The sequence below is a fragment of the Neodiprion fabricii genome, chromosome 5 (genome assembly GCF_021155785.1).
Source record: "Neodiprion fabricii isolate iyNeoFabr1 chromosome 5, iyNeoFabr1.1, whole genome shotgun sequence".
NCBI classification, from domain to species: Eukaryota; Metazoa; Arthropoda; class Insecta; order Hymenoptera; family Diprionidae; genus Neodiprion; species Neodiprion fabricii.
This window is the reverse complement of record NC_060243.1, coordinates 10,681,512-10,692,948: the sequence shown is the minus strand read 5'-3', so window position 1 is coordinate 10,692,948 and position 11,437 is coordinate 10,681,512. Positions and strand designations below refer to the sequence as shown.

General features: G+C 36.5%; 1 protein-coding gene and 1 long non-coding RNA gene across 5 annotated transcripts in view; one reads left to right on the top strand and one right to left on the bottom strand.

Moving 5' to 3' along the window:
* LOC124182217 (telomerase-binding protein EST1A-like) overlaps positions 1-11,437 on the bottom strand; it is a 241,416-nt gene that overhangs the window by 165,373 nt on the left and 64,606 nt on the right. For all 4 annotated transcript variants that reach the window (XM_046569169.1, XM_046569170.1, XM_046569172.1 and 1 more), the window contains one exon: positions 63-208. In XM_046569169.1, the coding sequence (XP_046425125.1) occupies positions 63-208 (146 nt within the window). The remainder of the gene's footprint in view (positions 1-62; positions 209-11,437) is intronic.
* Positions 8,936-10,047, top strand: LOC124182221. Its single transcript, XR_006870712.1, has 2 exons — positions 8,936-9,200; positions 9,429-10,047. It is a non-coding gene; the product is annotated as an uncharacterized LOC124182221 (long non-coding RNA).

Here is an 11,437-nt window from a genome sequence, read left to right as displayed (position 1 = left end):
GCAGCATTTCTTTCTGTGCAGCGTCGATAATTCCTTCTGGCATAAATATTGTTGCAACTCACCCTTGAGCTGCGTCGTCTCGATGGCAAACATATTAAGCGCTAGCAGCTGAAGAAGCCGAGTTCCCGGTAGAGGAAGAGGCGAGTGTTGAAGGAGAGCCCGGAATTCTCTGAGCATCTGAATACCAGCCTCCTGAAAGGTTTCCATCCTGCAACAGAAACGAAGAGAGATACGATCAATAATTTATTTCATTCTCTGTCGCTTCAGATTCAGCCACACAAAAATACATTCCCGTTTGTCTTTGGGTGATTCACTCACAATCAAATTGTACACGTATAGACAAAACTTATGCAAGTCTCTCGACCTTCCTCACCTTTTATTATTACAAGGTCATAAACCTCGCAACAGGATTCTATAGAGATTCATATCTACGTATCACTTTTTTTCTGATTCTTTATCAAGTTACGGCGATGTTCGTGTTCAAATAGAATCATCAGAATCGCAGTTCAAGATACATTCACGATACAAGAATAACAGTCTCTAGGGAAGAACGAGTATAGACATGATTGAATATTGGTTCGATTTTTTACAGACTAGCTACACATGAAAAGGTTGAGTAAAATCTGTTCCTTAGAAATTGACATCAAACAGACAAAACAGATTAAAGGCTGCTAAAAACTTTCAGTTTTGAAAAAACGATGACGTCTAAAATTTCTAAACATGCTGTAGAAAATTTCACGGAAATTTTCGTTTATCTAGCTATAAATTAAGAGAACCAATGCGATCAAACTTCAATCATCCAATCAGAGCAATAATAACTAAGTGTACTCTCGAAGTTTCTTGAATTCTACTTCATACAATTAGTAAGTCATAGATCATAATAAAATCGGAACAGTTCAGCTTGCAACAACGACCAGCATATGCATCGGAAATGACTTCCTGGTGAATAGTAATCGTCCAAAAAGCGCCACTGCCGACTTTCAACAACTTAGACTCAGAGAAGTAGACATATATTCAAACAATACACGTCATTCACGGCATCGAGAATAAAATAATCTGCTCAACTTCTCCAGTATCTAATCGTGAGCCACATTTGTTTAGTATTGATATTTCATGATAATCATACTAGTGCATACATTCCGAATTAATTTTTTTCATACTTCCATTCTTATAAATTTTATTTATGGATATAATATTCAATCTCATTTTCATTTCGTTGATTATCATAATACATTTTCTTCTATGCGAACAAATTCCACGAGCATACTCTTGACCAGACTACGTACAATTGATCGTGATTGAAAATATTTTTTCCAAGATCAATACTAATTTTTTCTACGTTTGATCCCTCAACTTTGTTTATAGTAATTTTAAATGCTAGTTCTATGGGAAATTGCCTTCACTTGACTCTGAATGGGTGTGCATCTTCACAATATAATGTAACTTTATTCAAAAGCACTATTTCACTGATTTTTCCGTTCGTTAAAATTTTACGGTGCAGAAAATGATTTCCAAATTCTATAATCAGTAATTTCGTATCATTACGAATGCCTTCGCTAATACCGAAAGTTCTCGTAAACATAATGACGATATTTACTTGCAGAAGTAATTTATGAGACGGCAATGATGACATTGACAAGCTATCTGAATATTCTGGCAAAATTGCATCTCTAATACTGTCGTTAGTACTGTTTCTAATATTGTTTATACTGGCACAAATTTTGTTCGTTCGCATAGTCTAATAAATCCACGACTTTCTTGATTAACCCTCGCATGCCACGCTGGGGTCTCAGAAGTCCCAAAGTGGAACTCTAAGCTCGCGATTTTTTAAAGGCACCAATTTGTATTCGACTTTATCTCAGAAAACCTCAAGTCTAACGGCTGTGTCAATGCATAAACAGATTTCTCAGCCAATTGGCTATTGTAAGTGCAACAAGCGTTTTGGCAAAAAAGATGTACGTTTTTGCGCAACAAACGACCCGCACAGTACCTGCTCTGTTCCTTCGCGTACTTGATAATTTGGGCGATAATAACAATAACCATAAAAATGACAGTACGCTGTTCCTTCGGGTACTTGACAATTTGGCTCATGATAAAAATGATGATACAACTGACAGTAGAGACGATGCCAAACTTTTTTTACGATCTATTATCTGAATATGCACATGAGATACATAAGTTACTATTTTGTACGGTGCGCACGGTCACAGACACTAAGCAGATGATTGCAAAGGATACTCGGATATAGCGGCACAGGCGCAGGAAAATTTTCGGCCCACAGAACCCGCGTGGAAGGACGTTAGCTGCCAAAATAAAAGGGGTTGACATCGAAATTATCAGGAAGCCGACAGGATTGACGCTTGAAATTCTACGGTCCTGCAATTTCATTATTTGAGCATTGGTAAAGATAAAAACGTTTCTGCAAATATGGTCTTAAATTCATAAATGATATGTAACATCAAAATTGGATTAATGTCACGTAAAAACACAATAACGATTAAAACTTGTTCAACAAAACGGGTCAATTAATTGTTACCGTAAATAAGAAATGTAAATAGTTGATGGTCTCCGAAGAGGCGCTACATACAATTATGATAGAATTTTACTTGGTAAGTTTGCTAATTGCTTGAATCAGTGGAGGTGTTGGATGAGGCCAGCGTGATACTTAAATTTCTCAATTCCATTAAAGCGTAGAGAGCTGGTGTACTCCGGACAGTTGAGCAAGAATACAGTTCAAGCAGGGTTCCGAAACACGCCTATGAATATCATTTCTGACCTTTCGGTACCGCCGCAGTACGACTTGCATTTTGGAGTGCTTATAAAACGAATAGAGCGTATCCCTCATACTTTGCAGAAGAAACAACTCCTCCGAGATCCAGGGGAGTTTTTTGGTCTCCCGAAAACATACCACATAGGGACCATGCAGGTCCAAGTCAGATATGATGTTATCCTGCAGACATTCAAGCCTACTGCTAATAGTGGGGCGATCTTCGAATAACTGCCAGTCGCACGTCTCGAGATCATTTTAAAATGCCTCCAGTTCAATACTGCAATATGAACGAACCCGATATGACCCTGATGAAGAAGAGCGGGTGGCACAGAGTAGTAGTTCAACACTGATCATGTCATATGCCGCAATGAATGAAGCTGATGACTGACAAAACGATCGTATCATATCTGGATTGCTGACCATGTAGAGGTGAAGCATGATATCGGTAGTGTGTTTCCAACATGTCCTGGAGAACGGCACAAGGTACAAAACACGAGCGGAGTGAAAATCGTAAATACTGACTGCATCACAGAAATTATCAAGTAGATTGGCATTAAAATTCCTACGAATTACCACAAAGTCATAGTTTATGCAGAGTACATTATAGTTAGCTTGGGAACTGTGCATATGAGAGATGCAGGAAAATATAGGTCAAAAGGGCAGACATTAGTTGGATTGAATCTACTTCAAATTCATGTTGTGATAATCGAGTAAATTACAAGGCAGAGTAGGTTTATTTTCGTAGACTCTCACCTCAACGGGCAGAATAGTCTCAGTGCAAAAATGAGTTATCCAGGGTGCAACAGAGGCAGAAGCACCGGTGATCGGAACACGGAGAATAAGATATCGTGATACCGAGTTGCTCATTCAGGACTGCTGCTGCTGCGAACGGGGGCAGGGAGAAGAAGAGCTCGGTCCGATCTCGAGCCAAGAAGCAATCCGTCGGTAGGCAAAGTGAGTGTGCGTGCTCAGATACGGTCGTTACATGTCGGATTTAATTAGATGTACAGCGTTCGTGTGGTATTCTTCATTTCACACGCGGAAGCAATATTATACGATACTCACGTAACATCCCGACTCAGTACACGTTTGTATGTTTATTTATTTCAAGATGTGCTCTAAATATATGTGTGCTCTATCCTCGACTACGAAGAGGACGCCACGGAAGTCTAATTCTCCAAGTCCAATAAGCGGAACGTCGTAAACACTTCAAAGTTACAAATATCATTACTATAATTTCATTTTTCTTCTCTACGAATACCTTAATTCTGCTACTTATTACATGATCAAAAATTCTTGCAAAAGTGTGAGTATTACATGGTTACCAATATCTGACCAGAAATATCATCGATACCTCCAAGTCATTGAAATAAGTCATGTTAGCAACAAGTCTGTAGCTATCCTCGTAACACGAAGAAAAAAAGTTGTCACGAAAAGTCCATTGCTAATGAGAAATATAATTTGATAGTTAACCATTGCATATTAGATAGCGACTTACGTGCTTAATGGTACCGGCATAGCTGCGGAATTATTTCATATATTCACGCGAAAAGTGTAACGCGAAGACCTTATGGAAAAACACGAGTTTTTAATATCACTTGAACCAATATTAATTTAGGAAGACACTAAATACGAGAAATCCAAACCGGCGGTAGAGTGTTTGTTTCATAAAACTTCGTCGATAGTTAAAATGTTGAGTAATTCAAATCGAAAAAGTTTAATGGATTTTTTGACATGTTTCCTCAAAGCTTCGAATTATCGGTAAGGAATAATCACTATGCAAAATTTGACTTGCACTATGCACTATGCTACATATAATTTGATTCTGCTTCACACGAAATCAGAACATTCAAAGATTTTGCAAGAATTTAACAATGCCATTTGATTTCGACTACCTATATACACCGAACTTCAAGATTATCGCTTCCAAAATAAATGAACTTTAAGAAGAGGTCGACAAATTGAGCAAATCAAATTTTACAGTTCTGCTCTATCTAAAATAAGCTATCTGTCTTTGACAAATGATAATTCGTGCCATTGCGCTTGAATGCTCATCCAAAACTGATATAAAAAAAATTTATGACACACCAACGCACTTATAACGTACTTACTTTGAGGATATGATACTCTGTTGGTATCTGGATCCTAGATTTTTCGTACTCTTACAACATATTTCGACACGTTTCTCAATTTCAAAAATCCACACAAGCATAACAGCTACAAATACTATGATTTCCCAAAATTTTTAAAATTTCATTAATCTAAGAAAAAAATGTATATACGATTTACTCAATCTGTCGTGCTGGCACTCCAAAATCCCATAGAGGTACAGTTAAAAATTGCTACGAATTTATAATCAAAATTTCTCTGTTCTCACGTCTTTGTGGAAAGGTTATAAATTATTTCGCGCTGCGATGGATATATTGCTACAAAACACGTTGCGCCATATGCCCAGGTTTTTGGTAACACCATTTTATGTTTTGAAATATACACATAGCAATTTCCTAACTTATCCTTGGTGTTCCAGGCTCCGGACAATTGCGACTAAATGCACTTCTGCAGTCTGAAACTTGAGAGGGTACGACTGGAACAAAAATCACGTTTTGTTGGTAATAGCGAGCTTCATGTGCACAAGCATGACGTTATATCTTGCGAACGCGTGAATATGTTGAAGTGAGACTTACATGGCTCGTATCCCCGACCCATACAACCACAGTGTTAAAGTCTAATCGAAATCGGTCAAGCAGTTTCGTATTTGTTAGCTATCGAAGATGATGAAAAAAACATTTTTCTTCTCCTTCACGCCGGAGCGCCTTGGCTGCACGATTATGATTGAATGCGTATACCAATCGACTAAAAGTTTATAACACAGATATTTGGCATCGATACCCCACCGCCTATTGATTTTGGCATGAATCTGAATACGCTTTCAGTCAGCAAGTGATCACAAAGTCGCGAAGTGAGTCGATGAACAAGATGGCCGCTGGATAGAGCTGTTAATAATCACGGGCCGATGGCACTGTTGCCCGTAAAGGCTGCCTAATGGCGCTGTCACGCTGTTAACCGTGAAAATATTTCTAATGAATTACTATTATTGAATAATATGTTATGCAATTTTGGGTTTAAATCGCAAATTTGATGAAACTCGGCCATGCTAATAAAGTTATGTAAGTAAATAAATGAAACAGTGATCGAGTGTCGTAAGAGTGAATTAGTGGAAGTATCGTGATTTAGTGGCATTTGTTTATTATTACTGACTTGCGCATTACGGGCTCTTGTGATTGCACAAATCAGATTCTCTTAGCAATACGATACGATATATACAAATTTGAAAAACAGCCTGAATAACAGACAGAAACATTTGTGACACGCACGAGTGGCTAGTAAAAAAATACCCAGACGAAGGACGTTCGCTTGTCATGAATCCGAGAAAATAATGCTAACCAGAGCTAGTGGAAGAATAGTCGTGATGCCTCAAATTAGACAGTATGTTACGTACGTTAATTCTCATTACATTACATTTATTCACGTGACATGTAGAAGATGAATAGATCAGCACACCCTGTTCATTTCCACCAAATGCATGACTCGTTTGTTTATTGATTTCTGGTTTTCTACCACCTTGAATATGTTCGAATTACTGAAATAATAGACTATACGAACATGAAGCTTCAAATAAATAACGAACGACGCAATCGAAAAACGAAATCTGCTTACAGCTCCGAAGCTCACAGTTGACATTGATACCCTACCATATTCCATATATGTTACGTTACTTTGATTCACGTGGCACACATTAAAAAATGAGAAGCAATAAAGTGGAACGTTTTTTTTAATTGCTTATTATTTTGTATGCTTCACAGTCAATTGGACCATTCATATGGTATTATAAATTCGTTGAAACAGACAAACATTACACTTCAACAATACAACGCCCCAATACAAAAAAAAAGCCCATAGTTGCTCCAAAGTTGGCACTCTATGGATCTCTCATTATTCTGAACCAAGTTCTACTGGCCTGCCAACCACTAATTAATCTACCTACCCATCAGTACCACTGACTTTCCAATGATATGTGTGATATATTCACAATATCTCGCTTCAAACGGTATAAACTGAGCGCAATATTATTACTAAATCACCTGGCATCATTTAAACAGACTAAAAACTTCATAACCAATCAATTAAAATATAAATTTGTGACTACTTGCATCATTCTCGTTACGTATATACCTGTTATTACGTATATTTTTCTACAGATACTTAGATTGCTCTCATTATATAGGTATTTTATACAAAAACAGTCATCAACGTTACTTCTAATGTCGATCTGAAGCGATCCTAAGCTATCTAGAAGGAAGCCATAGCGCCATACTTTTAGACTGATCAAACCAATATCGGTTACGACAAGATTGAAGCTTCAGATACTAAGTTGTCAAAATACGAAACACTACACGTAGCAATTGTTTTTGAATAAATGATAGACGATGGTCATATTATACAGCAGATATTGTGGCGAGACACAATAGCATCTGCTCAATTTGATACGCATTCAATATTTAAACGACATCAATTCATAGAATTGAACGTTGATTACAAGTATTTATAATCTAACACCATCACAAATCATTCTCCTACCGATTTGATACCCAGCTCCGAGTAATAAACAACGTCAGAATTAGTACAAATCGGCGGACAACTGGAGGTAACACTATTACGTTTTGCGCAGTAGCAGAGCTCATCGCTTTAGAAAATCCGGGAGGACCCCAGGATAGAGTCTTAGCGTTCAGTTGTTCCATCTTCAACGGTGGTCAGGCGACGTATCAGTGCTCCATTATGCCAGTTGCCCTCACCAAACCTCGAACTTCAAAGTCGTATTAGAGATCCACGAAACTGTATTAGCTATAGATTCAAAATAAGAGCCGGCGGTCCAGGGCGACTGGTATTAATTCCTTTGACAAGTTACTGGGTAAATATAACGTTCTCAGATTGTCTTAATTCAATTATCAAATCACCATGAGTAACGTATAGGATTAAGAAGTGGCTGCCGGATTCATAAAAATTTTGTCCGAGTACCGGCCTCCTCCATACCAACAGGCGATAAAGCATATAATCCCGTTTACTGATGATTACACGAACCGTCACATCTTTAATTAAATTACACGTTTTTCAATTTAATTTTTATGTTTTTACGGTAGTTTCTTTTTTTTTGTTCACTTCTGTTTCTAATTCTTCCCACGTTCAACCCCAACAAACACTAAAAACATCTTCTTGGCTGATATAAACCGACCAATGCAAGACAAAACTTGTTCTACCTTATGAATTTTTCAAATTAATACTTCACGACTAGATAGTATCAGAAATCCAACACTTTTTTAAACAAAATTGAGTGAATAAACCTGAAAATGAATATACAGAAGCACACGGTTGCAGTATCAGATGTGACAAACAAGTTTTGCAACCTGGCATCAGTCTGAAAAATCTTATCACCATGGCTAAATTTGATTGCGATGCAACAGAACGTGCTAAATTTTTAAGACGAAAATTCGTAGAAACAACAGTATTACACAGCTAAATGTCAAGGGAGATTTTTGCAGTAACTCAATTTTGTTTTCAAACATTTCAAACGATTCCACGATACTAAAGAATTTGAGTATCGAAGTCGAGTCACATTTGGACTACTCCGAACAGTTGTTAGATTCTTCGTTCACATTGAATTGCATAAAAAACGCAAAATGGGAACATTAAACACGAGACAATCTGGTTCATACCGACAGCTTATATAACGGATCAGTTTTAATTGAGAAGTGTGATGGAAGGAGGGTTGTTTTGGACATTCTTCAATGAGCAACGCGAAAACTTTGCTTACGTAGCATTCAGCCTCATTGGATGCTGACTTCAGAAAATGTACCGATGGAAAGATGTGCTCTACCTCGAATAGGAGGTCATCAAGGAAGAGGAAGATGGGGTCACCGGTATTCTCACGCCCGCAAAACTAGCACCAGACAAGCTGGGTACAAAAATTAAGCGTCTTGACCGTAAATGCAAACTCCCTCCCTCCCTCTCTCCCCCCTCTCTTTTTAACTCATTCTCTCTTCCCTGACGGCATTCGACCGAGATATGAAGAACGTGGCACGGCAAAGTGGGGATTAGTCGTGACTACAGTCCACGAGAAAGAGGAAGACGAAGAGGAGGATCTAGTGCCTATAGTCTTGTGGGAGGAACGCAGGGTAACAATAAGTGTAACAAACATCATCTGCGCAAACTGCAGGGCATGAGATACACGGATTTACCAGGCTTATCGCGACTAGCATCATTAGATGTATTCTTGCTGCGAAGTGGGTCCAGCTATTTCCTCTTAGAGTAGACAGGTTTCATTCCAACAGGGCGTACAGAATAATCATCAATTCGAGTTTATTACCAGCGCAAGGTAAACTTCATTCGACTTACTAACTCGTCGATCACAAGCTGTACAAACTGATAAACAAATAAAATTTCCTCACTGTGGTTCATCAGCAATTATTCTAAAAATCACATTGCTCATTATATAATTGATTTAATTGTGGTTTAGTTATGTGTTTCTTTCATATAATAAAATTCTTTTTGTCAATAATGAGATACTCATGTTCTATAACTAAACATTTGTCCCTCCCTACAGTGAAGACCAGCTGTGCCGATCATTACGTACAAGGAATGATCATATGCAGCGTGCAATAGACCGCGAAAGAGATTTCCAATTCTTAGACGAGTACTTGTCCACGAGGAATTAACCTTACCACCCTTATAATCTGAATAACACGTATACACGAAATCGCTTGGTGTTACCTGAAGTTTGGAATTTTAACAGTTCTCAAGATTTTTCTTAAATCTTCGATATCGTTGAAACAATGTTCGATTTTATTTGCTTCATGGTGGAAAGAGGGAAAAAAGGCAAAAAAAGATCAGAGCAGAAAGAAAGACAGATCCATTAAAGCTCTGAACATTCCCATACGATACCACAATCTTCCGTACCTTATGAATTCTTAGCGTTTGCAGTCTCTGGCTCTGACAAAAATCACATCAATACATTATAAACTTAGAAAACCGATTAACCTTACAGCTTTTTGATAGGCGTTCGAAGCGTCGTTATCGACAAAATACGGTCTGCTACTGGTACGCCTGAGGCCCCCTCACTTCTTTACAGTAGATGCGCATGTTCTTCTACAGCTATCACAATACACGATTTACTTAGTTCACACTACGTTTTGTTCCACGTAATAAAGTTGGTGGAAAGTTTATTCGGTCGATCAAGGAACCCATTCAAAGCGGTGAATCTTCATAGCTGGTGAAAACACTTACTAGGATAGATACTCGGTTTATTATCGTTTTTCCGATGTACGGACAGTGGACACCTTATAGTCTAGTCGATAAGCTCAAAATGGTCTAAAATAGAGATACTGCTATTCAAATTACGTGCGATAGCTTATTGGATTCGGAATGACGCCTAGACAAATGCACTAAAAAATTTCATCAGCACATAAAAAATTGCAAAAGTTATGAACAATTAAAGATGAAAAAAAAAGGCATTTCGTTTTTCGCCAATATCTCATAGACTATTCATATTTCTGAAAATTTGAAAAAAGATTCTTAAAGAGGAGGAAATTTCCAATAAAAAACTACTAGCTCCCGGAAGTCTATCTCCATTATTTATAATTTTAATTTAACGCTGAAAATGGGTCTCCGCGCTTCGTTTTTAGGTCACGCGCACGGCGTCAAAAGCGAGTACGACACGTTGATTAATTTTTTTAAGGTATTGAATATTTTTTAAAAATTTGAAAAAATTATGGTATATTTTGAACACTTCAAAAAATTTATCCCCGTTGGAAATTTTACTTAAAGTTAATTTTTCAACAAGTTAAACGATTGTTAATTAACAAGATTTTCTCCATCTTCCGTCTTCATTGTAAATGAAAAAAAATGTTTAAATAATTGTCGCAAAAATATTTCGCTTCTTGGAGCCTTTCTTATATACATACTCAACAATATTACGCGGTAAAAGTTAGAGAAATATTCATACTTTGTTTATAATAATTTTTGTACTCGGAAAAAAAATGAAAAATCCAAGTAATACTGTTGAAAAAAATTTTTTTTTTCTTAATCATGATATTATCATTTTTTTATCAATACAAGATATCAATTGATTTGCAAGAAAAATTTTTTCCGCCATTTGTTCATAAATTTTTTACAAACAAATTGATTATTTGAATATTTTTTCAAACTTTTTTTTCACAACTTTCTTATATTAAAAATATTATGATTTAAAAGAAAAATTTTTTTTGCCAACAACAATTTTTACTTGTTTATAATCGTTTTTTTTTTATACTTCTATTGTTTAAATAATTAGTTAAGAAATTATTTTTTTATCATAATTGACAGTCCTCTATAAAGTAACAAAAAAATTTTTTTTTTTATCAACAATTCCATTGTTTATTAACTTATCAATTTGTTACAAACAAGTTTTCAACTTTGTTGTACTTTTTTTCTCAAACTTGTAAAAATTACAAAAACAACCATATATAACAAAATATAGAAAAAAAAATTTTTTCAATTTTTTATTGTTATTTTACAAAACACGTGCTACAAAAATTGCAGCGGCTGCTTCATTTGTCTACTGAAAAACTAATATAA